At 40.3% G+C, this 26,130-nt stretch overlaps 1 protein-coding gene across 2 annotated transcripts; it reads left to right on the top strand.

The window, feature by feature from the left end:
* Window positions 1–52: 52 nt before the first annotated feature.
* LOC148410784 (myosin-9-like) lies at window positions 53–25,775 on the top strand. Of its 2 annotated transcripts, XM_088437921.1 has the most exons (41): window positions 53–258; window positions 10,064–10,395; window positions 11,300–11,456; window positions 12,284–12,311; window positions 12,425–12,518; window positions 12,911–12,931; window positions 13,820–13,912; window positions 13,988–14,051; window positions 14,186–14,284; window positions 14,372–14,515; window positions 14,598–14,693; window positions 14,853–15,124; window positions 15,213–15,386; window positions 15,471–15,644; window positions 15,729–15,843; window positions 16,998–17,185; window positions 17,268–17,389; window positions 17,462–17,531; window positions 17,626–17,786; window positions 17,938–18,046; window positions 18,146–18,277; window positions 18,372–18,578; window positions 18,688–18,825; window positions 18,931–19,054; window positions 19,138–19,309; window positions 19,497–19,709; window positions 19,845–19,989; window positions 20,074–20,280; window positions 20,436–20,540; window positions 20,763–20,915; window positions 21,145–21,393; window positions 21,481–21,693; window positions 21,767–21,979; window positions 22,109–22,270; window positions 22,388–22,516; window positions 22,641–22,729; window positions 22,813–22,936; window positions 23,050–23,258; window positions 23,343–23,451; window positions 23,969–24,141; window positions 24,286–25,775. In XM_088437921.1, exons 2-41 carry the CDS (start codon window positions 10,069–10,071, stop codon window positions 24,392–24,394), a joined length of 5,883 nt encoding a protein of 1,960 aa, XP_088294047.1. In that variant the 5' UTR covers window positions 53–258; window positions 10,064–10,068; the 3' UTR covers window positions 24,395–25,775. The 2 variants fall into 2 exon arrangements, with proteins under 2 accessions (XP_088294047.1, XP_088294048.1); XM_088437922.1 differs by lacking the exon at window positions 12,911–12,931.
* The last annotated feature ends 355 nt before the right edge of the window (window positions 25,776–26,130 follow it).

The following is a 26,130-nucleotide window of genomic DNA, read 5'->3' as shown; positions in this document are numbered from 1 at the left end:
AGTGGGCAACGTACTCAACAACTAAAGTTGCGCGCACCAGTTAGCTGCAAGTGGAAGAGGGAGGGCAAAAGGAAGAGGCGTTTGAAGAAAGAAAAAAAAAGAGATTGAAAAAAGCAGAGCAAGAGGGAGGAAACGACCGCTTGTAGTGTAGCTTCAACTCCCGGCGAAACTGCAGCAGCCCAGTGGAAAAAGAAAGTTTGACTCACGTCGACGCCGACTGAGCCACCATTACGAAGGCGTCCTGCACCTTTTAAACAGGTAATAATTTATAACTCATTCATAACTTCATCACTTTTTTTTGCTTCACGTTCTTGCTACGGTTCACCTCCGCAATTCAGTCAGTCATCCTAGCATACGAACCAGGAAGCTTGGTTTGCTAGTTTGGAGCGGCACCTCATGGAACAGATTTTTTTTCCCCCCAAAGAACGACTCAAATTAACATTTAAACTTCCCGATTAAAATGGATTAAGTCAATGAAATATTCACATATGTATGCATAGTTTTATGCGAAGTATTAAAAGTCAATTATTGCATCGGCGTTGTGGCAGCTGGCGCGAGCTAAAAGCCACAAGGGCAGAGGCAGGAAGTGATTCGCTTGAATGAGGCCGGCCGCCCGACAGATAATTTCAGAGTAACTTGGATGCAAAGAAAACGGAAGGTGTACTTGTACTTGGCACACAAACTCTTCGTCGGGTATATTATTAAGCGCTCTTATTATTAAGCGGTTGAACTTCGGTAGCGTGCGTGGTCAGGAACGTGTCTCTTTGGTGGTATGACGTCACCGGTCTACCGGACGACCAGCCCTACCTCACCCAAGTCATCGCTATGTTGGACGGTGCACTTTAAAAAAAAAAAAAAAAAAAAATATTTTCTAGTTTAACTTTTTACGTCGTTTGCTTAATGTGTTCAGGAAAGTTTTTATGACAAATACTGTGATTTGGCTCGAGGTTTACCTGATTTAAATATGCTTATGTGGATGCGCCTCGTTGCAAATGCAAAATTGCACCATAACATTTTGTTGATCTTAAATAAATGCAGCAAAGTGCTTTTGCCCTGCTTTTGTTCGTTTTTTTCTTACCTTACTAAAATGACGCCTTATGTCATTACTTACAGTTGCACCTGTTTCCTTTTTTGTGTCAATGACTATCGTTCACCTACTTTATCTTGAGGAATATGTGTAAAATCAACTTAGTTCAACAAACATTCTAGACCTCTAAAGAACTGTTATTGCTAGTCAAAAATGTGTCACCTTTGACAAAACAGTTAAGTGTTGAGCAGATGTTTTAGGCGGCGTATACATGTCATTCGTTTTGAAATATTAGCTCGTTTTTTTCATGGATTTAGTTTATTTTAGCGAGGCCTAGGCAGCGATTTGTAAATTGTATGATTGTTGCTCATTTAAGTTGTTTTGTTCATTCAAACAAAGCTACAGCTGCAACCATTCTTCTGTTGTATTCTTTATTTACATTATATTGATTTTATTTATAGTTCATAATATTAATATGCACCCAATCAGAGCACCACTCTCTGGCTTAATACTTTTGTGTAGTGACAATATTATTCTATTCTATTCTATTCTATTCTATTCTATTCTATTCTATTCTATTCTATTCTTCATCATCCAGTCTCTTCTGAATATCCTTCTAATGATAAAATCAGATATCCCCCTACTTATAAAAAAATCATTTAAAATTTACTTTGCAGAAAATGCACAAACTGTTATGTTGTTCAATGATTTTTTTTCCCCCCAAACTGATTCCAGCACGAGTATTTCATCTTAAATATTTACGGATACTAACCCCCAACAGTCTTAATACTTTTGATATGTAAAATGTCAATTAACACATTGCCAGATAGGAGTGAGCGAGGACCTTTCTCTCTTTCTTTTGTACTCATAGTGTCACTGTTTCAAATCACTGTAGAATTTTTGGAAAATATGACAATTGCAAAAATTCGACCCAATTGTCAATATGGGTTTCCCTTGCTTCATTGGACTTTGTCAGGCTCTCTTTTTAGCCCCAAAATGAACCTTTGGCAAGTTCAGCACTTTGTCAAAGTAGGTTATTGTGTATATGGGTGTGTAAGGCCGTGGCATTAAAAAAAAAAGATCATGCAAACTACCTCAAGTAAAAACCAGTTTGTCTCCCAATTAATACAGTTGGCTGTCAGTCAAGCAGGTGTCTGTCAGGGCACAGAGATGGGGAAAAAACATGGCCAGATTTTTTTATAATTGTGTATATTTTTACAAATTGACACTATTGGACCTTGTGCATATTTAGGATTGAGGACTTGTGGTTTTAATCTGAACTGACTTTTTTTCTGTTCATCTTTTAGAAGACCTTTTTTCTTAAGTTTATTCTGTTGTGTCCAGGTCTTTCAAGTCATTAATTATACATTTTTTTTCTAGAAGCAAGCACTTTTAATGTTGTTGCGGGGCAACCCTTTGCTGAGATTTTTTTTTCTTTTTTTCATTACCTCATTTGTATGTTGGCTGTTAAATATAATGAAGACCCCCCTTAGAGAAGAAGTTTATTATATTGAGTGGGGTAAAATTTAAATGCAGAGATACAGAAAAAAGTGCTTTTATATTGTCATGATAATAGTTTGCGTTTACAGCTATTGTACTATTGGCTGGGTTATAATTTCCTTGTTTGTAGCAAGTAGATTGTGAAAGTTGCAGGAACCAGGGAGCTAATTCCACAATGCGTCTCAGAGTTGTCTCAAGGTTGCTGTTTGATGTTGAGAATAATCTTTTGACATGCATGTGTGATAAACTCTGCTGGACTAGATCTAGATAGTTATTTTATGATATTTCAGTAGAACAATGAAACAATAAAATCTCACCAATTGTGCCCAAACTGTTGAGAGTCTAATGGGCACAGCAATGTCAATCATGTTGTTTACTTCGGCAGTTAATGATTTTTTTTTTTTGCTTTCATCTTTGAATTGAAGTATTAAATGGTTTTTGATTATGATTTCAACGAAATAGCAGAAAATCCTAAAATATTTATACTGAACTTTCATCATAGTGTTTTACATGTCTTTACTACAGAGAAAAGTTAGTACTATTATTTAAGTTTGAAAGTACGGTGAACTTTATAGCGCGTTTCATCTATCCAAGATGAGACTGGATAACCAAAATAGACGTCACATGCACAATCAGTACTGAGAACGCCTGCACAAATGCTTCTAGTGTTGATTCTGGAAGAAAATATGCTGCATCGATTGACACATCCAAAGTAGGCCTCTAGGGAAAACTTCATTTGAATTAAATTGCTGTGCAGCATTCGGTATTTTCAGGCATAAAATATGTAAGGAGATATGCTATGCTCTCGACTCTACAAGAGTGTGCAGAAGGAAGAGTGTGGCTAAAATAGTGAAAAGACGATGATTTTCAACAATGTTGTGAAGAATGCAGAGGGATCATAACGACTAGGGATGGACCAATGATCCTCTCTGATATTTCGCATTTTGACGAATATCCGCATGGGATTCTATTGCATTCTAAAACCAGTTAGTTTCAAAATAACCCAATTAAAATGACATGCTCAATTTGATCCAACTTTCTGGGTTGTTTTGCACAAATCAGCTCTAAAAATGGGTTGCTTTATTGGTTCAAATGGACCCAAATATTGCGTCAGGTTTATATATATATATATATATATATATATATATATATATATATATATATATATATATATATATATATATATATATATATATATATAAATTGTTATAAAAAATGTCAATTCAATGTCAATGTCAAGTAATTAATCTACTTCTCCAAGCAGCATTATTCTGCCCAATACAACAATGGCAGTGAAAGAGGCAACACGTTTTCTCGAGGTTTCCGCCATTTTTGGATCTCTCATTTCCTCGCCTTGGTCCTTTCACCTCTTCTGTTTCCTTCACCTTTAGTTGTCTTCCTCAATTTGTTTGTTTTTGTGATTACTTTTGCCTGTAGGCCATTCTTTCCTTTATCCTCCCCCACACAATGCACACCTGCAAGGTTCAAAAAGAGACTAACAATACCAGGAAATGTTTGGCTTGGTTAAAGCTACGCTGTTGAGCATTCCTAGCAGCAAATATGGACTCCGGCCACTCTTTACTTTGTGGAATAAAACATGAGGTAAATTCTTATCAGAGAAAGGCCTTTTTTGTGCTTCTAAGTTTCTAGATGTGTTTTGAAACTTGGTGCTAATTTTTGGGTACTGTTCAGTGCGGTGAGATACCAATTTCATACACCCTTCTGAAATAACATAATTGCTCAAATTATTTTATTTTTCGGACTATAAGGTATATTCAGTGGCACTAGCAACATTTGAGCAAAACAAAACAATGGTGGTCCACCACATGAAAACGTTGAAATCTTGACATTTGTTTGTTCACCAAGCACCTGGCATACTTCTGTTCTCGAGTGGTTAATACTTTGGGAGATTATGCAACTTCCCACTGCTGACGCTGAACATTTGAAAGCGTGCTTCATCATGGGACTACTTTCTGACTTCATTTGATGTGACATGTCAGCTGAATGGGGTCTGGCCCCTTTGTCAAATGAGAAGATGGTTCAAATTCGGTTCATCTGTTTGCCTTCTTTAGATACTCAGAGGGAGTAGTCCAGATAATGTCTGCAGGTGATAAGGCTAAAGTCCAAAACAGTAATTCAGAAGGGTGGAGGCGGATAATGATCATCAGATAATAAACTAAAGCCAAGATTTGCCCGTGCCATATTCGTCTTACACAAAAAAGCGCCTCTAAATCCCCCTCTGCATTCTTTCACGGTCTCTTGGAACACTTAATTAATATAATGACCAGTACTGTCTGTTTCTACAGTTGCTGTAGCTTCTGTTAAATACTGTAACCGATCGCTTGTGTGTTCAGTGGTGTAATCAGAGCAATATACTGTGTGGAGTGTGTCTTAATAGAGCAACGCTCACTTGGCAAGTACTAATCCAGTCTTTTATTTATCAGCAAAGGTGTTGAACAAGGATTGGTTTTATTTGTATTAGCACTAAGCTTTTAAAAATTGCATCTTGGACCGGATGTCATTAATATATTTACGTGAGGAATATGTGAAATATGAGTTCTGTTATTGTTTTGTCAGGTAACTTTTAACAAAACAGTTGGTTCGCTTATGGTTAAACTTTGCACTAACCTGTTATCCAACCCTATCGTACATCCTATAATGTCGTATGTACATATAATGGCATTGCATTGATCACATTCATTTCCAAAGTTGTACAAGCTGTAAAGCAAATATCTGTGCAACTGATAAGTCCCATGTCCATTATTAGTCGATCACAACGTCGGCGCCACACTTGACTAAGTGTTGCCTTACAGATGTGGCTAAAAATACACAAGTTCATGAAAATAATTTTGAAAAACTTCCAATTAAAGTATTATTCATAGTTGTAATTTTAGGAATAGTCGTTCTGCTAGTTTCATATTTGTTTTTGATATTCTGTAAACAGCGCTTGCTGATACTGCAGTGAATTGGTTATTTTTATCGATTCAAAATCCTGTTTGTGTAGTTTACTTTTCTTACTGTAGATGTCCATTCGGAAATTGCTTGTGGCCCAATTAGTGAAGTAGAAGGCGTGGCACAGTGACACACTGTGCCCAAAAAAAAAAAAAAAAAAAGTGGTGTCCTATAGCAGGAATTGATTGTTTTGACACCTCGTGAAATTGAAGAAGCAAAAATTGCAGTCGCATATTGCTAAGTGGAAACTGAACTTAATGATGATGGCATCTGCCAGCTTAGGTCTTGGTTTTGGGGGAATGTGGAAAGTAATGCGGATAAGTGATGAATAGCTGTTTTGCAGCAAAGTCATTTTCCAGCAAGGTCTTCATTTACTTGTCGTAACGCTGAAGTGTGTGTTCAAGAAAATGCCACGACCCCTCAAATCTCAATAGAGTGAATTAACACACATGAATAAATAGCTTTCTCTTTGGCATTTCCTCTGACTTCCTTTTTTTTTTTTTTTTCCTGCCCCACCTTCTCGCTTTCAGAATGCTAAGGAGAGATGTGTTCCACTGATTAATTTTTGCTGATTTGGGTGCTACAGTGGTCCATGAACACAATGCGACTGTCTGGCCATGGGGAATTTACTGACATTGACCCAAATGGGCTAGTACATACTCATAAATAAATAAAATGATCTTCCAAGTAAAATTACTGTCAATGAATTGAGGTTTATAGTGACTGGCCTTTTGCCCCTTTTTTATTTTGATGTGTCAGGTTAATGTCTTCCGTAAAGCAAGGCTCGAACAAGATATACATCCCAGAAAAGATCAAATGTTGAGTATTCAGGTACAGGGGATTCCAAAGTACAAAAATAAAATAGTTTGAGAAGAAAAGAATGGTTTGAAGCGTTGATTTGATTATGTAAGTTACTAGGAACAGTATTGACATAGTTGTTGCGCTGTTTATATGCATGTCAGTCTGACCCTGCAATATAGTCTTCAGCAAGGGGCAGGATGGGAATTTTTAGAAGTATGACTGTACATGGTCATTGTGTGGTAGAAGGCGTCACGACCCCTGGTTATTACAGTAACTCAGGAAGTCACTGTGGCGGAAAGGAATGAGTCTGATGGGATGTATGTGCTTCGTTTACAGACCCGCGCTGACCTGCTTTCTCACTGGAGCAATTGGGAGCTAATTTATGTTTTTTATGGCTGTCTTTGCATTTGCTGAGCTTGTTTCTCACACTTATTTTTTGTTTGTTTGTTTATTGCTCTTGTAAGTAAATACTGTGTAGTCTCTGATTTCGTTTTCAAAATTAGTTGGCATTTGTTCACTTCTGTCTGTTATTTTATGCATATTTTACTATTTATTTGATTATAGTAAAATAGACTACAGATGTCAAATTGTATACCTTCTGTCCCTTTATTTCTTTTTTTTAACGAATGGTTGGTCTTTGGATCTACCAGTCGTACCAAATGACATGCATTCAGTTAATAAATAATCTTATGAACTACTTCTAATCTCGTGGAATGGGAGTGAAACTGATTCTGCAAGCTAATTTGGTGTTTCATGTAGGGCGTAACAGCAGGAAGGCTGCTGTCTTGGAGAACAATTGTTTGGGTGGCTTTCATGACAGATTTGGCTGCTATCCTAACTCAATGTCAGTCAGATTAGTTAAGGTATGATTGGGGTGATTTATTCTTCCTCTTTTCAATGTAGAGCAGCCCTGGTCAAATTAGCTGTCCGCTATTTTCGTATTATGGCACTCTCTTGAGATGTGGTTTGAAATGTGTCACAGAATTTTCTGTGTCAAGCATTGGAAATAGAAATCAACAGGATGACTTAATTGCATGCGTTTTTGTAGCACAACCAAATATGTATATATGGAAGTGCACAAAATGTTCTTTGAGTTTTCACACAGAAATTGTGTCAAATGTAACCGCCTAACAGTGAAAATATTTGTAACGTTTCCAAATGCACCGTCTCTTGAGAGTGCGATTGGTTTACATTTTTGCAATGGCCTTGTTGCTTCCTTTCGAGTAATATTATTTAGCTCTCAGGCTGCATGTTGCTTTAGTGCTGGAGATGTTTAGCAAATATTTATATCCATGTATTGATTGCACCTTTCTGTATGTATGACATATTAAAACATATAAGCGAAAGTTAAAGCTGACTTTGGATGGTTTCATTTAGTTTTAGTTTAATTTATTTCTTACAAAACAGCAAAGCAAATTGACTAAATGAAGTACTATCCTTCACCTAACCAAGGCAAAGCATCTTTGGATTAAAAAAAATAATAATAATAATCAAAAGGCCAAAATAAAGTTCAGTGAGAACTTCTCTACATACAACCTGGTTAATGCAACGCATTCTTAAAAATCAAAAGGAGTGAGGATTTCCTCCTCTTTGTCCCATGCACTCTCCTAATGGGTGTGGCTTTGCTAATTCTGTGAGGTAATAGAGACAGATGATTTTGAAGCCGTGTGTATTGAAGTAAGTGCAGAAGAAAGGTCTAAGACGGGTAGGCAGGAGGAGGCATAGCGGATAAAGTACAGAATTTGTGGAATTTGTCTCTCCCTGATCAAGAGGGTGAGTATGGCAGGAATGCGACCCTGAAAAGACTGGATAAACAGCAGAGGGTGGTTGGTGTTTGAGAGTGGGGGTTGTTAGCCTTATGGAGAGACAGAAGTGTGTCCTAGGCCCTAGAAAACGGTTACAGAGTCAATTGAGAATGACAGCATCGCGATTTCCCCTCTAGTTTCACAGGATGCAGGCATCCAACAAGAGTTGGACTTGGAGGCAGTTTCAGCAATGATGGATTTCAGCTGTAGCCTGGGGAGGATAGGGGGAGGTAGGGGTCATGAGAAGAATGACGCTTTCTCCGCTTTCTTTCTCACAGATCAGGGTTAATGGCGTGGAAGGGGTATAAGCCTGTTAAGTGAAAATGGCCTGTTGTGAAATAACACCAAACGTCTGTCACCTTTTCTACAGATGACTTTGAGATGTTTATTTTTTACACCAGCGTGTTGGTGCAGATGATCGTTGACCGTCAGAACTACGTTAACCTGTATGATAAAAATGGCTGAATCTCAACATAGTTTATGGTAAAGTATTTTGGAGCGTTTTATTACAAGTAATCTTGAACTATTGGGTGGCGTATTTCAGTATTAAACGATTTGACGCGAGGAAAACGCATTTAATCAATTTAAATGGCGTTTGACGGCATTCTGTACACCATTTCATCATGTCGAACATGAGAATTATTCAACAGCGTGTGTCCCTTCGGTGCATTTTTGCAATGACAAATTACACTCTTGGCCCGACATCTGGTCCGAAGTATTGTTTGACGTAATTATCACTAAAATTTGTTTGCATGAGATCTCTGGTGTTGTATTCCATGTTTTGCTTAGAGCATAATCATGCAAATTTGCTGGAAGGCACCTTTTTCGACAAGTCGACTTATGCTCGGAAAATGGCGCGTTGAGCTGAAATGATAATCTAGGGCCCCGATGTATGGGAAGGCAATTGCCAAGAGACTCTTTGCACTAGTTCATTTCATGCTTGCTTTAAGCACACAGATTTCTTTTCCCTCTCTACTGGTAATACTCGTCAAGTCACTTTCTATTAGGGTTGAACCGCAGCACTCCTTATCAACAGGCTGCTATTTGAGCTTTGAAGGGTGTAGGACTGCAGGCTATATGAAATATGGGTTACTATGTGCTTTTAAATCGTGAGGGATCATAAGACTGCATTACTGTGTCTGTTTGGGGTATTGCAAATTCATATAAGAGGGTGACCTTGACAATGAGCTTATGCTTCAAACCATAAAAAAAAAAAAAACATCTTTAACTCATTCAATCCCCAAAACATATTTCTATATTTTAAGATTCCAGGTACTTATTTCTCGTTCTTTCATAATATGTCCTCTGTTTTCCTAAAGGAGTGTTTATAAATAGCTAGTACAAAAATAAGTACTAAAGTAATCAATTACTGTTTTTAATGCGGTACTATTGCTACTACTTTCTACATTAAGGTATAAAGCAATTGATTCATACTGAAGAAATCTACTGAAATCATTCATTACTTTTGTATCTCTTAAGGTAACCGCTTACTTTTTTTCGTATTGCCTAAATTAACTACTTTGGGGCTATTACTTAGTCATTGATTACTTTAGTACTTAAGATTTACAATGACAAAGGAATTCTATTCAATTAAAGCAATTGATTACTTTAGGATTGAAGTCCCTAAAACAACTAATTGCTTTATTGCTTCATTTATGAATTATGTATTTTTTTTGGAATTTGTTTATGGGACATACAGTGGAAGGTTCCAATTGTTTAGTTTCACCTTAAATCGACCGTTGTGAAATGAACATGAAACAGTTGTTTTATGTTGACCTGACCTATCTCAAGCAGGCATTTCCTGTTGTGACCTTTACATTCTTCAAAGATTGCATGTGCATGTGGAAGGCAAGCAGGTCGTCACATATTCTGGCCGGACTATACTTGTTATTTGTGTATATTTTATGGTTGTTTTTCTAATATGTAAATAATATACTTATTACAGTACACCACACATTGTGTCTTCCCCCCCAAACAGCTACCATGGCAGACCCGAGCAAGTATCTGTATGCGGACCGGAATCTGATCAACAACCCGCTGGCGCAGGCTGACTGGGCCTCCAAGAAGCTAGTATGGGTTCCCTCCGAGCGCCTGGGCTTTGAGGCGGGCTCCTTGAAGGAGGAGCGAGGCGACGAGTGCTTGATCGAGCTGGCGGACTCCGGTAAGAAGATCAGGGTGAACAAGGATGACATCCAGAAGATGAACCCGCCCAAGTTCAGCAAGGTGGAAGACATGGCTGAGCTCACCTGCCTGAATGAAGCCTCAGTGCTGCACAACCTGAAGGAGAGATACTATTCTGGACTCATATATGTGAGTTTGATGCATCAATCACCCATGCGTTTACACATTCATGAAGCAAATGTCAGAGAAACACCACAGAATCTTGATCATGATCAGCTGCCCATTTATACAAAGAAGTTACATGTAAAAACCACAAAATCGACATCAAGTTCCAGTTCCTGTCATTTAACTCCGAACAGGAAGCAGCGTTTGTTACGTGGACATGGAATGCAAATGACATTTTAATTGATGTTCATTATTTGTGTTTATCCTCATGTCCCAGGCTGTGAACGATTTGGTTTGGATGACCCAATTGTTGCCCCCCCCCTCCCTTACTCCCTCCCCTGCCCGCTCTTTATGGAGGCTTTGGTTGGTTTGAGTGCCTCCAGGCCCCATAGGCTCTCATGGGAGAGCTTATGTTTCCCAGAGGGAAAGATTTTGATAAAGAGATCTTGGAATGGCAGCGCAGGAATCAGGAAATAAAACAAACAAATCAGTTCTGGTACGACTAGAAAAAGAAACCTGGAAGTGGAAAATAATCAAAGTTGCATTATAGCATTTGTGGTTTTAAAGTGTCTATTGGATATTGGTCATGGATCAGAAATAATCTGCGATCTACTTTAGATGTGATTTTGGTCATCCGTCACAGAGCTGTCAATAATCACTCCTCATTTTGAATTTGTCCCTGGGTGTGGTTGACAATTACATAATCTAAAGTAGGAGAGGAGCAAAGCTGAGTTCATGAAAAAAATTATGTCAAATGAGCCATTTTGTCCAGAACATTAAATAAATGTGCAATAATAATGAAGCCGTCACATCATGTTGACAAATTGCTTAATAAATACAGATGTTGTTAATAACCCGTTTTCCAGATATTGGCCAACGTGCATCCTGAAAAAAAGCGTTTGTGAACTGTTGCCTTTTTGTTTTGCAGACGTACTCCGGGCTCTTTTGTGTCGTCATTAATCCCTACAAGAACCTGCCAATCTACTCCGAAGAGATTGTTGATATGTACAAGGGAAAGAAGAAGCACGAAATGCCACCGCATATCTATGCCATTACTGACATATCTTACAGAAGCATGATGCAGGGTAGGTCACAATCCCCAACCCCCCAAAAATATATTCTTGCACATTCTTGTTGCATGCACGTTTTTTTTTTTCCATACTCAACCTACAACAAATCAATTTCCAACGGTCAACTTCAGAAACTAGTGTTAAGTTTTCAGATAACTTCAAATCTATTGAATTTAGGAACACTGCATCTTTGTTTGAAATTAAAACATGGATAACTGAAATTGTAACGTGTTCGTTATTTTGAATTTTTCAAGAACTTTATTTACAGGAGGAAACTATAGTGTGCTATTTATCGGCTTAATTTTCAATGAACTTAAGATACACTGTAGTAATGAACCTGGGAGCTGTTAGAACAGAGAGAAGAAACTAAAATAAAACTTGAAAATTTGAAAAATCCTATACACATGCTTAAACAAACTTCAACATTTAAGTTTTTGTTTGTTTGTTTGTTTTTTTTAAACGGCAATATTTTTCCCTTTTGCTGAAAATGAATATTGGCTCCAAATATTTGTTATCAGCTTCAGGCCAGACAAAAACGTATTGGTCCATAGCTAATCACAAGTTTTACAGAACTTATTTAACTTTCTTCACGTTGCAATCGAGTCACCATCTAATTGCGCTTTTTAAACCCACATCAGGAGGTTTTGCATCAGAAGAGCATCTACATTGTACACAATGCAGTTTGTAATTAGCTTTATCATACACAGCAGTTGCAGGAAAGCGGATGTTGGTTTCCTGTTTTGTGGCCAGAAGGTTCCGGTTCTACATTTCAGCTGCACAGGCGATAATGTATATCATACTTACTAAAGCCTGCCTAATTATTCATTTTTAATCTTTTGCAGATCGAGAAGACCAGTCCATTCTTTGCACGTGAGTTACTGATCGTTCGCACATGCTTTTCTAGTCTTAATTTTTCTCCATTGTTTGTCTCATTTGTGCAATGTGTTTCAGCTTGAGTGACAATTTTTTTTTTTGGATCTTAGAGGAGAGTCTGGTGCTGGTAAGACTGAGAACACCAAAAAGGTCATCCAGTATCTAGCTCATGTGGCTTCCTCTCACAAGACCAAGAAAGATCAGGTAAGTTATCCTTCAACTTTTATCGTGTCAATCAATCACTATAACTAAGCATACACATGGCTGATGTTGTGCAGGAAAATATTTTTCCTTTTGCGCGGTGAATTCTTTCTTCCCGGAGCACTTTGGCACAGTGCTCTCTTTACCTGTGTGCGATGCGTCTAAACGGGTTATGTAACATTCATTACTCCATCATTGTATTCTCGAGCTGAACATTCCTCCAATGATAGAGTGGCCACCACCGGAGAGGAAAAACATGTTTTCTTAAAGCTATGTACCTTGCCAGGCTTTTGATACACAATTGAGAATGCGACCCAGCGCGGTTAAGGCAAAACCACGTCAGTGTCCATCAATCCATTTTTGAGGTTGTCGTATTTCTTTCTTCCCATCAACAGAGCAGCTCCGTCCTGACACATGTGAGTTAACTCTCTCCCCTTTTCTCCGTTCTTCCTCCCCACCTGCTTCTGTCATCGCCGTCCCTCCTCCACTTCCTCATCCCCGTCCTGCGGCTTCCCCTCACTGGAGCACGTTGCTGTGGGAGTTTGTGTTGTGCTACGGATAGGGGGAGAGGTTACTTACTCAAGTCCTCGGGAAGTTTGTTGTCAGATTAGTGAAGCTGTATGTGTTCCTGTGAGAAAATTTAGCCAGACAATTGTAGGATAGGTGGGGAAGAGAGATCTTTAGTAAGGAAATAACTGCCATTTCTGATCTTTTATGTGGGGAGTTGATAGCCAAGTTTTTGTCTGGCTGAATTTTCCAGGATTTCTGTGGCTACTCGGTGCGTGCTCTTGTCCAAATGTTTTATTCTTTGTCCAGGATCTGCTTTCAAATTTCCTCGTCAGCCGATGCATTTAATTACTAAGCAGCTTCTGGCGTGTTGTGTAAAATGTTTTTGTCGTTAACATAGCCCGCAGATAAGAATATTTTGCAAAATGTAAAACAAGAGGAGCACCTATTCATTTTCACCATATACAAATATGCCCATTTTGTCTTACTTCTGGTTCTTTTCATCCTGGTGATGGCTGGTTGAGGTTCTCTTGGTGTTTTTGTTTCGGTATGCGCCTGGCATCCCTACTGACGTCTCCCAGATGTTGGTTAAATCTTTATTGCAGAAGAATGTCTATCTATAATGTGATATATAAAGTTTTGAAAGAAATAAGTCAAAGTTATGTTTAAAGAATTAAGCTGCACCAGAGAATTTCCACTTTTAATCCATTTTTAAAATGAAAACAGAGACACTGTAAAGATGGTTAACCAGGGAGATATATAAAAACTATTGACCTTGATCTTGTATTTCTCACCAGGGAGAGCTGGAGAAGCAGCTTCTGCAAGCAAACCCTATCCTAGAAGCATTTGGAAATGCCAAGACAGTCAAAAATGACAACTCCTCTAGATTCGTAAGATTTTGGATTTTTGGTTTTATGACATTTAAATGTGTCCACTTAAAACAATTTTCTTGTTTATGATTTTAGGGGAAATTCATCAGGATCAACTTTGATGTCAACGGTTACATTGTTGGTGCAAATATTGAGACTTGTATCCTTATTTACCAGCAACTAAGTCATTGTTTTGCCAGTTCCCCTTGTGTTCCCATGGCTTGAAATAAAAATGCAAAATTTGGGGGGGTTGGCTGCATCTGAAACTTTGTCCTTGATAGACTTGATTGTTAGATTTGCTGGAGAAGTCCCGAGCTATTCGTCAGGCCAGGGAAGAAAGGACATTCCACATCTTTTACTACCTGCTCACAGGAGCTGGCGATAAATTACGTGGTATGTCCCATACTCTTATTGGCCAAGAGCACTTCTCATTCTTCTTGTCACCCTTTTCTAATGATGTCATTGTTCTCATCTCTTTAGCTGAGCTCCTACTTGAAAATTATAACAACTACCGTTTCCTTTCCAATGGAAACGTTACAATTCCGGGACAACAGGATAAGGACCTTTTTGCAGAGACCATGGATGCCATGAGGATTATGAGTATCCCAGAGGAGGAGCAGATAGGTAAGGCCAATAACAAACAAGTTCAAATAAACAGTCTCTTGATATTGGATACGAGTTTACTTTTATTTATTTGTGCCTGTAGGCATGCTGAAGGTAGTGGCTTCTGTGCTGCAGCTGGGAAACATGAGCTTCAAGAAGGAACGTCACACTGATCAGGCCTCCATGCCTGACAATACAGGTAGGGTGTAGCTCTCAACCCTATTTAAGTCACTTTCTGGTCATTGGAAATTGTTGGAGCTCTAAAAACCTTTACAGGTTGCCCAAGAACATATTACTATTTTTTTTCCTCCACTCTTTCCGTTTCCACTTTTGAATCTTCATTTGCTCTATGTTCCAGCTGCCCAGAAGGTCTGCCACCTCATGGGAATGAATGTCACAGACTTAACCAGGGCCATCTTAACACCCAGGATCAAGGTGGGTCGCGACTATGTCCAAAAGGCCCAGACCCAGGAGCAAGCAGAATTTGCTGTGGAGGCCTTGGCTAAAGCCACGTATGAGAGGATGTTCCGCTGGTTAGTTATGAGGATCAACAAAGCCCTGGATAAAACCAAGAGACAAGGCGCCTCCTTTATTGGCATCCTGGATATTGCTGGCTTTGAGATCTTTGAGGTGAGTCAAAGATTGCAGGTTCTACACCTGCTGAAAACAGTGGCAACAACTTTACATTTATATATTTTTTGGTCTTCTTGTCTTCTAGCTGAACTCATTTGAGCAGTTGTGTATCAACTACACCAACGAGAAGCTGCAGCAGCTGTTCAACCACACCATGTTCATCCTAGAGCAAGAGGAATACCAAAGGGAGGGCATTGAGTGGAGCTTCATCGACTTTGGGCTCGACTTGCAGCCTTGCATTGAACTCATTGAGAAACCCGTGAGTATTTTTTTTTTTTTAATTAACTGTTTCCACTGTCGCACAGCGTTTTTACTGAATACACACCCTCCCCACTATGTGCAGGCCAGCCCTCCTGGTATTCTGGCTCTGCTGGATGAAGAGTGCTGGTTTCCCAAAGCTACAGACAAGAGCTTTGTTGAGAAAGTGCTCCAGGAACAGGGCACCCACCCGAAGTTCTTCAAGCCTAAGAAACTGAAGGATGAAGCAGATTTCTGTATTATCCATTACGCCGGCAAGGTGAGCAGGCAGAGATGCTGTGACCCCCCCCAAGAAAAAAAAAATGTCAAGGCAATGCCAACAATGCCTCTTGTTACTCATCAGGTTGATTATAAAGCGGATGAGTGGCTGATGAAGAACATGGACCCTTTGAATGACAATGTTGCCTCGCTGCTCAACCAATCAACAGACAAATTTGTTTCTGAACTCTGGAAGGATGGTAAGTCTGTAAATGTGCTTACTTAGATTTCAGTCGCTGTATTACTTTGCGACCAATAGATACATTTTTCTTGATCTCATTAGAATGATCCAATGTGAGTAGTGCTAAAAGTACAGTATATATAAAAAAATCAATACAAGTCTGCCTGCTCATGTTTCTCTGCTTTAATGGGGCCAAAGTGTGAGCATTGTTTCATTATTCTACTTTTGTTATTCCTGTTTTCATTTTACAGTTCTTTCTTTCTCTTTACTGTCTTGTGTGTTTACCTTTGTTTTTTACCTTTTCTTCAAATCTGTTCCTTCAAATTCCTCTGTTTGGCTCCATTTTTGTATGTTACATTTTACTCACACCTTTGCTGGCTCTCAGAGGTACAGAATTCTCAGAGAGCCTATTTTTATCAGCGTTTTCCTATACTACACTCAGACTCAGGTGACAAGGTTTCTTTTTTCCATGTATTTCCTGTCATTCCTACTGTCTGGCACACAATTCCTTTGGTTTTCCTCAGTGCACAAAACCTGCTATGGGCTACAACTATAAGCTTCTCTTTAAGTAACATGAGTAAAATGTTCAATCTTTTTCTGTGCTTTGCTGCTTTTCAACTTTTGCCACTTGTTACTCCATCATTGAACTCTCCCTTTCCCTCTCCCATGTAATAGTGTTGTATGGGACTCCTGGTGGTGGTCATGGTTACTGCAGAAATGGGTATATGCTGCATGGGTTTGGTGTTTATTTTGTTTTTTCCCTTTGTTGGGTCATCACAAAAATAAATGCCCACTGCAATGAGTGTCGCTTGCCCAATGCACATAAACATCTACTAAATTGCCACACGGTTTTTCACCCAACTAGTGTGTGAACAGTTGAAATTCACCCACTGCACTGTTTTGACTCTCCCTATTGTTCTGTGATCAATCTTTTTTACACTTCACTGGATTGTACCCCCCGTTTCAATCTGCATCCCAGCTATTGTGTTGTGTTATTGTTTCGAGTTTGTTATCCTCTACTTTCTCTGGGTGATTGTCTACCAAGAGGAAGTGGATGGTGCATTTTGTCATGCATTTGTTGAAATGTGCCCTCTTCAACATTGACCTTATTTTATTGATCCCATTTGAGTAATTTTTTGATGCGTTTGTCTGTTGCCCTCTTTTTTTTTTTAGTGGACCGCATCGTAGGACTGGATAAGGTTTCCGGCATGTCGGAGATGCCTGGTGCTTTTAAGACCCGCAAGGGCATGTTCCGCACCGTGGGCCAGCTCTACAAAGAGCAACTGTCCAAGCTCATGGCCACTCTGAGGAACACAAATCCAAACTTTGTCCGCTGCATCATCCCCAACCATGAGAAAAAGGTGTCGAAGAAACACCAACATACTGGAACGGAAACAATTGTGCGTAGCCAGCTTGCTGAGTATCCTTGTTTCATTTCACCAGGCAGGAAAACTGGATCCTCACCTGGTTCTGGACCAGCTAAGGTGTAATGGTGTTCTGGAGGGAATCCGTATCTGCAGACAAGGCTTTCCGAATCGAATTGTCTTCCAGGAGTTCAGACAGAGGTACTGTCACTAAATGTCAAGACCACCGGGTGTGTAGCAGAACATAGCTCATATAATCGTCTCTTCTCCCAGGTATGAAATCCTCACGCCGAATGCTATTCCCAAAGGCTTCATGGATGGAAAGCAGGCTTGCGTGCTTATGGTAAGAGATTTCTAGTTCCTGTTTGATCTTCACGGCAAAGAGGCACAGACGTGAATGAGCTTTTTTCATTTATTTTTTTTTTTTCCTCCGTCAGATCAAAAGTCTGGAGCTAGACCCTAATCTTTATCGTATTGGCCAAAGTAAAGTTTTCTTCAGAGCCGGAGTTCTTGCTCACCTGGAGGAGGAGAGGGATATGAAAATTACAGACATTATTATAAGTTTCCAGGCTTGGTGCAGAGGCTACTTGGCCCGCAGGTACCGTAGGACAAAACGCACACACCTATGACCGCAGCCCACAAGGGTTGATCTTAACAGTCTTGTAACAGAACCACAGGTTTAAAATGTTACAACTCTACAAAGCCTTTCTCTTGTGAAATAATTTAATTTACTTGTTCTCCTTTTGCAGGGCTTTTGCAAAGCGACAACAGCAGCTGACAGCAATGAAAGTGATCCAGAGGAACTGTGCTGCTTATCTCAAGCTAAGAAACTGGCAGTGGTGGAGGTTATTCACAAAGGTAACTGTCGTTCCTTTTATTTCTCACATGTTTTGTTTGCTATTCTTTTCGTGACCTTTTTTTGTTATACTTCAACAACGACAAAAAATACCTCTTCAGGTCAAGCCATTGCTTCAAGTGAGCAGGCAGGAAGAGGAGATGCAGGCCAAGGATGACGAACTGTCCAAAGTGAAGGAGAAACATATGTATACGCAACAACAGCTCCAAGAACTGGAGGACCAACATCAACAGGTAAAATCAAAGACTCAAAAAGCCTTTTTTGGAGAAATGCAAGACAAGACAAAGTTCGCATAACACTTAATGCTGTGCTCACCTTTTTGTGTAGCTGAATGCTGAGAAGATGGCCCTGCAAGAGCAGCTTCAGGCAGAAACCGAACTCTGTGCTGAGGCTGAAGAGATGAGAGCTCGCCTGGCTGCCAGAAAGCAAGAACTGGAAGAGATCCTCCATGACCTTGAAGCCCGTGTGGAGGAAGAAGAAGAGCGTGCTTCTCAGCTGTCATCAGAAAAAAAGAAAATGCAGCAAAATATTTCTGTGAGTTGTGAGACACTCTTTCAACGCTTTCGACTTGAATTCCTATCGTTAACAAGTGTTTGATAGAGAGTTATATTGCCAACAAGAATTTCTTGTTGTCTGGAAATAGGACTTGGAGCAACAGCTGGATGAAGAGGAGGGAGCTAGACAGAAGCTACAACTGGAGAAGGTCACCATGGAGGCCAAAATGAAGAAGTTTGAAGAGGATGTCATGGTCCTAGATGATCAGAATGCCAAACTTAACAAGGTGTGTGTGAGCCTGCAAGCACACATTATATACTGGAAAAAAATATTAAAAAAAAAAAAAAAACTATAAAACTATAATGGGGAAAAAACTTGTTTGTGAAATCAGGAGAAGAAGTTGCTAGAGGACAGAATATCTGAGTTTACCACCAACCTCGCTGAAGAGGAGGAGAAATCTAAGAGCCTACAGAAACTGAAGACGAAACATGAAGCCATGATCACAGACCTTGAGGGTAAAATGCAGCATCTTAACTGCAGTTTTAAGTCCCGTCGGATATTTCTTCTTCACAAGCTCATATTTTTTCATTCGTCTCAGACCGACTGCGCAGGGAGGAGAAGCAGCGCCAGGAGCTGGAAAAGAACAGACGCAAGCTTGAGGGCGACTTCACTGATGTACACGACCAAATTGCTGAGCTTCAGGCGCAGATTGCTGAACTTCGTGCTCAATTGGCCAAAAAGGAGGAAGAGCTCCAGGCTGCACTAACCAGGTGTTTTTTTTTTTTTTGATGACACGCCTTATCCTTTTGAGTACCTGACTTTTAGTGGTAAATCAAATAATCCTCAAATGTTCACAGTGTATTTGAGTATGAATTAGAAAGTGTTTGAGTTGTGCATGTTAGAATATTCAGGAAATTTTCGATGCGTGTTAAAAAATTGTTGCGCTTCTGATATTAGGATCGAGGAGGAAGCAGCGCAGAAGAATATGGCTCAGAAAAAGATCAGAGAGATGGATGCTCAGATATCTGAACTCCAGGACGATTTGGAGATGGAGCGACAGTCCCGAACCAAAGCTGAGAAACAACGTCGGGACCTTGGGGAAGAACTTGAGGCTCTCAAGTCTGAGCTGGAGGATTCGCTGGGGTCCACTGCTGCACAGCAAGAACTCAGGTAGTCCTGCTACAATGTTGAGGTTCCTTGAGGGGTTCTGTATAAACCCAAGATATTAATATTATTGTTACATTACTAAGTCATAATGTTTTTTTTTTGTTTTTTTTTTTTTACTACTTTGCCCTCCCTGCCCAGGACCAAGCGTGAGACAGAAGTGGCACAGCTGAAGAGGGCTCTGGAAGATGAGGCAAGAGTTCACGAACAGCAAATGGCTGACATGAGACAAAAGCATGGTCAAGCCTTCGATGAATTAAATGAGCAACTGGAGCAGGCAAAGCGGGTATTGTACCATTTCGACTTCAAATCAAATCAAAAGTTTAATACTGCGGCTGCATGAAATCAATTGCGTTACATCGTCCTGCAGAACAAAGTGTCAATGGAGAAGGCCAAGCAGGCTTTGGAATCCGAGCGGAATGAGCTTGCCATCGAGCTGCAGAGCTTGATGCAGGGTAAAGGGGATTCCGAGCATCGGCGCAAGAAGGCCGAAGCACAAGTTCAGGAGTTGCAGCTCAAATATTCTGAGAGTGAGCGACAAAGGTTGGAGATCACCGAAAGAGCCACAAAAATGCAGGTGCGCTTGAGATTTATTTCTCCCCCTATGATTTGTGCTATTGTCTATAGGTCTGTGTGTGTGTGTGTGTGTGTGTATATACATTTTTATTTTTTTTTTTGTATTTCACACAAAGTTAATCAATATCTCACTTGCTTGTTTGTAATCGTCCACAGGCAGAACTGGAAAATGTCAATGCTCTACTGAATGATGTGGAGTCAAAGTCAATTAAGGCTACCAAAGATCATTCGACACTTGAATCTCAGTTCCAGGATGTCCAGGTATACTCTCAAGCATATAGTACTTTCTGCTTTGAATACTCTTGTTTAGATATATAGTTTAATATCCGAAAACTCCAGTGAAGCGATTTGTAGAATTGTCAACACAATTGGCATTAATTTTAGTTTGTTAGCTGTGTTTTGTTTTGTTTTTTTCCTCAAAAGAATGTCATTTTTTGATCAAATGTGCTAATGGAGATACATTAATTGCTCTGTTTACAACAGGAAGTACTTCAGGAAGAGACCCGGCAAAAACTGTCAATGGGCACACGTCTGCGCCAGCTGGAGGATGAGCAGAATAACTTAAGAGAACAGCTGGAAGAGGAAGAAGAAGCCAAAAGAAATGTGGAAAAGCAACTTCAAATGGCACAGGCTCAGGTACCACATGACACGCGGCATTAAGAAAACGGAGTTCATTTCTTTTTTTTTTTCCCTCCCAATCTGCTTCAGTGAATAAATAGTGTATGAAAAGACAGAAATGGCAGTTATTAAAAATTCAAAACTTTTCAGTGTGAGCATTTCTGCAGGTTGCACTCACCAAATTTTGATTGGCTTGGCTGCCTCATACTGTTTCGCAAAAATGCAATAATGTCTTTCTTGATCTTAGCTTTCAGAATTCAAGAAGAAACTTGAGCAGGATTCCACTTACTTGGAGAGTGCCGAAGAAGGCAAGAAGAGGCTGCAAAGAGACCTGGAGTCAACGTGCCAGCGATTTGATGAGAAATGTTCTGCTTATGACAAACTGGAGAAAACCAAGACACGCCTCCAGCAAGAGTTGGACGACATGCTGGTAGATCAGGACCACCTCCGACAAATTGTCTCCAACCTGGAGAAGAAACAAAAGAAGTTTGACCAGGTGAGACTGCATTTAAATAGGTCCGAAGATCATTCGGAGGGTCGTGCTTCAGAACCTACCCATCTTATTGCTCTGTTATCTATTCAGATGCTGGCAGAAGAAAAGAACATATCTGCCCGCTATGCAGAAGAAAGAGATCGAGCTGAAGCTGAGGCCCGTGAGAAAGAGACTCGTGCATTGTCTTTGGCACGTGAACTCGACTCTCTAATTGAGCAGAAGGAGGATCTGGACCGCAGCAACAAACTGCTCCGGGCTGAAATGGAGGATCTGGTGTCATCTAAGGATGACGTCGGAAAGAACGTACGTTGCTATCGCAGATGATTTCTCTTTTCGGTTTGCATCCCGCTCATCGCAAATCTGAATCGTCCCGCAGGTTCACGAGTTGGAGAAATCCAAACGTGCAATGGAGCAGCAGCTGGAGGAGATGAAGACTCAGCTTGAGGAGCTGGAGGATGAGCTGCAGGCCACCGAGGACGCCAAACTGCGTCTGGAGGTCAACATGCAGGCCATGAAGGCTCAGTACGAGCGAGACCTGGCAGGACGGGATGAGATGGGCGAAGAGAAGAAGAGGTCTTTGGTCAAGCAGGTACCGCTTTTCTTATTTAATAAATTGATGAACTCTATTTTTTTTATCTAAAAGAATACATAACATGTATTTAAATTTGAAATGTACATCTATGAATGTCCAGTTACATGACACTTGTGCTTGCTTCAGGTCCGGGAGATGGAAATGGAGCTGGAGGATGAGCGGAAGCAGCGTTCAGCTGCTGTGGCTTCACGCAAGAAACTGGAGTTGGACCTAAAGGAGCTCGAGGCCGGCATTGACATGGCCAACAAGAACCGGGAAGAAGCTCTCAAACAGTTGAAGAAACTCCAAGTGAGTCACTGTTGGCAGGCCTTTTATTAAAATGCCTCCTCAGCATCTTCTCAGCTGAGTATTAAGCCAGTTAGTTTTCTCTTTTTACTTAATCATAATATTTTATATGATCATCAGGCCCAGATGAAAGAACTTATCCGGGAACTGGATGACACTCGTCTGTCCAGAGAAGATATACTCGCCCAGAGTAAGGAGACTGAGAAGAAGTTAAAGAGCATGGAAGCAGACATGCTCCAAATGCAGGAGGTAGTATTCACGCTCATTCTTTTTTTTTCTTTGTACATTGCATACATTGAGTATTTCAAAGTCACAAAAATATTCCACAAAGTCATGGAATTTTAATACAATCTTGACCTATCTCTCTGTGCAGGAGCTGGCTGCTGCAGAGCGTGTGAAGAGACAGGCTCAGCAGGAGAGAGACGAGCTGCAGGATGAAATTAATAACCAGGGCTCCAAAAAGTACACATTTCAAATTTCATGTTCGTCTTTCCCTCTTGACCTCCCGTGACACTTTTCCTTCAACCTTCCCTCACAACTTACAGTGCTCAAGCCGCTGAGGAAAGGAGACGTCTGGAGGCTCGTATTGCTCAGTTGGAGGAAGAGGTGGAGGAGGAGCAGTGCAATACTGAGCTGATGAATGATAGGATGAAGAAAGCAATGCTTCAGGTCTGTGTTTATGATGGCAACTACAGGTTTTGGAGTCCAACCTATTTGTGGTGACTTTCTTACTGACAGTTGCATTCCTTCTTTGTTTTTTTTTTTTTGTTTTTTCTTTCCAGACCGAGCAGATGACTGTGGAACTGGCCGCGGAGCGCAGTTCCTCTCAACGTGTGGAAGGGGCCCGTTCTCAGCTGGAGCGTCAGAACAAGGAGCTGAAGCTCAAACTACAGGAGCTGGAGGGAACAGTGAAGTCCAAGTACAAGGCCAATATGACTGCCTTGGAGGCCAAGATCGCTCAGCTGGAGGAGCAGCTAGACTTTGAGACCAGGTGAAAACATCAGCGGCGGGCAAGAGATCACACAAGCGCTCATCTGTGGTCCGAACATTTTTTTGTTTTCATTTGTTCACTCAGGGAGCGGCAGAGTGCCTCCAAGCTTGTGAGACGCACAGAGAAGAAACTGAAAGAGGTTGTTCTGCAGGTGGAGGATGAGAGACGCAACACAGAGCAGTACAAAGACCAGGTTTGTTTTTTTTCCCTTGTTACTGTTTTCTTCAGGCCCAGTGGGAATTTCACAGGTTTGCATGACAGTTTAGATTCCTGGTTTAGACTAAAAAAATGCTTTGGTCCAAATTAACAGTTATTGTCAAAATAGGACTGGCACAATGTTTTTGGTCAATTTGACCCAACTTCCTAGGTTGCTTTAAACAAAACTAATTTTTTAGGTTGTTTTGTACAAAATGATCAATTTTTGGGGTTGGTTTATGCAAATCAACACAGAAAAATGTGTCAAATTGACTGAAATAGTGGGTTGGTCTTTGTTATTCAAATGTGTCGAGAGTATATAACGTTTCGAGATGAAAATTTCTTTTTCTCAAATGGCTTGAATTTAAATAGTGGTAGATGGTGTGGCTAAACTCATTGAGTGTAAAAGATGTCAAAGATACATTTTTACTGGGCCAATGACTGATTAGGCTGGCAACGAGTTAGCCATACACATCCTCACATTTTTTTTGTTTTTGTGCTCGTTCATCTTCCAGGCGGACAAATTGAACTCTCGCATGAAGCAGCTGAAACGTCAGTTGGAGGAGGCCGAGGAAGAGGCTCAGAGGGCAAACGCTAACCGAAGGAAATTGCAAAGGGAGCTGGAGGATGCCACTGAATCTGCGGAGTCGATGAACCGTGAGGTGTCCAGCCTCAAGAGCAAATTGAGGTAAGCTGAGAAATTGGACCTCGGGGAGGTACTACTTTTCTGCGTGGAACACGGGTCTCTATTTTGTCACGGTCAAATTTTATACATGATTTGTAACACTCTTAAAGAGTTGTACTGACGTTTTGCCTTTTTGCTCCTTTGCAGACGTGGCGACCTCCCTTTCACCATGCGCCGTATCGTGACCCGCACTGGCGTGGAAAGCGATGATGAAGCTGAGTCTAAGAACGAGACCCCTGAGCCCAAACCTGAATAAAGCGCTACAGCGACACTTAATTTCGTTAACAGCAAACCATTATTAGACAACCTCGATTCCACACGAACATGCTGTCAGTGTACGTACTGATCAGTGGCGAACGCAAACTATGGAGTGACCAAGTCATCTTCTGTGACTGGCTGATCATCTTTAACCATGACAATCTATGCATTGCAGACACACCTACAGTTAAAACAAAACTCAGACAATCGTCACGCAAACCCATTGCGGGCCTTTATTTTCCCCCGTTTTGAGTCATAGTTCTTTCTATGGGAAAAAGTGAATGAAGAAAATATTTTTATAAGGAGACATTCAAACTATAAAATCCCTGACGGAGGATCTATTTTTCTAATTGAAGAAAGAGTAAGCAGAAAGAAGTATACCTAAATGAAGACTGATTACTGGAAGGGGACCAAAGTGAAATCTATAGATTTGTATTTCTCCGCCGAAGTTTTTACTATGATTAAGAATGGAAGTAGCACATGTATATGGCTCTTGCTTGCGCTTTTGCCTTACAAGGAAGGTTTATATGCTCAAATGTATTGCACCGATTTTACTGTCGACATGTGACTACGCTTTTGAGTTGGATCATTTGATGTATACACATTTCATGGAAGATGACACGATTGGAAACTTAGCGACCCGGCGACACGTAGCGAAGATATTTGATTGAGTGTAATTTTGCACTGAGGTAACGAAACACAGAGCCTATCCATTAGCAACCACTGAGTTTGTGTTTCTTTGAAGCAAAAATCCAAGAAGTTTTAAAATGAAGACAACCCGTACATGCAAAGAACACAATATACACACGCCGAGACCGTAAATGCGGCTGACCTGCGGTGTTTGTTCGTGTTGCAATTTTCCTGGATGTATATTCATCTTTTTTGTCGTTACCGTTGTCTTCATTCTTGTTCAGGGTAAAGTTCAAGTGGAGTTGTGGGGTAGTTTATTCCTAAGGGCACACACTGTATTCTCAGGGCACAGCATAATGAGGGAGGTGTGGCTTGGCAGTCAAAGGGGTTAAACAAGTCATTCTACTGGGATCCAAGGACATTTGATTACTGTAGCCTGTTTACGCTTTCGTCAAAACGGCAAAAAAAGTTCAGCATAGACAGAAATACTCATACCACATAAACCCTCACGTGCTGTGCTCAAAGGTGGCTTTGGCTTGCTCACACTGCTGGGAAGTGAGAGGAATGTGTTATACTAAAGAAATCACTGCTCAGATGAATTATTTGTACGCACTTAACAAGTTCAATCCAAAATGAAGATAAAGAAACATCTCATGTAATGTTTATCTGCTCCTCAAGAATTGAAGCAATGTTGTGACTATGTTGGTATTTGGTATTACAAATAAAGAGGCTTTCTAAATGGTAATAAATGTCCTATGTTTACTGTACTTTTCTCAATTTGGGATCCCCCTCTTTGACCTAACGTTTTGGGTTGTGGCGCTTGATACCTGAACACACACTGAATCACCAGCAGAGGTCAGTCAAGTTTTTTTTTTTCAGTTGTAAATACTGTACTGCAAATCAGTTATACTCGTGCTGTCTAAAACGCTACATAGAAAATGGATTTGACCACTTTGGGTTTTTTTTTCTTGCCCGTTTATGCTTTAGCGTACGCAAAACAAATATCACCCCAACGCACAATGTTGGGGATGTTTTAATGAAAAATGCAACACAAAACTCAAATGAAAAGAGAGCTAAAGATTAGAAGTAACCTTAAATAACTTT

The sequence above is a fragment of the Hippichthys cyanospilos genome, chromosome 16 (genome assembly GCF_059441005.1).
Source record: "Hippichthys cyanospilos isolate Australia breed blue-spotted pipefish chromosome 16, RoL_Hcya_1.0, whole genome shotgun sequence".
NCBI classification, from domain to species: Eukaryota; Metazoa; Chordata; class Actinopteri; order Syngnathiformes; family Syngnathidae; genus Hippichthys; species Hippichthys cyanospilos.
Note: the sequence above shows the minus strand (reverse complement) of the source record. Positions and strands in the feature narration are given on the sequence as shown.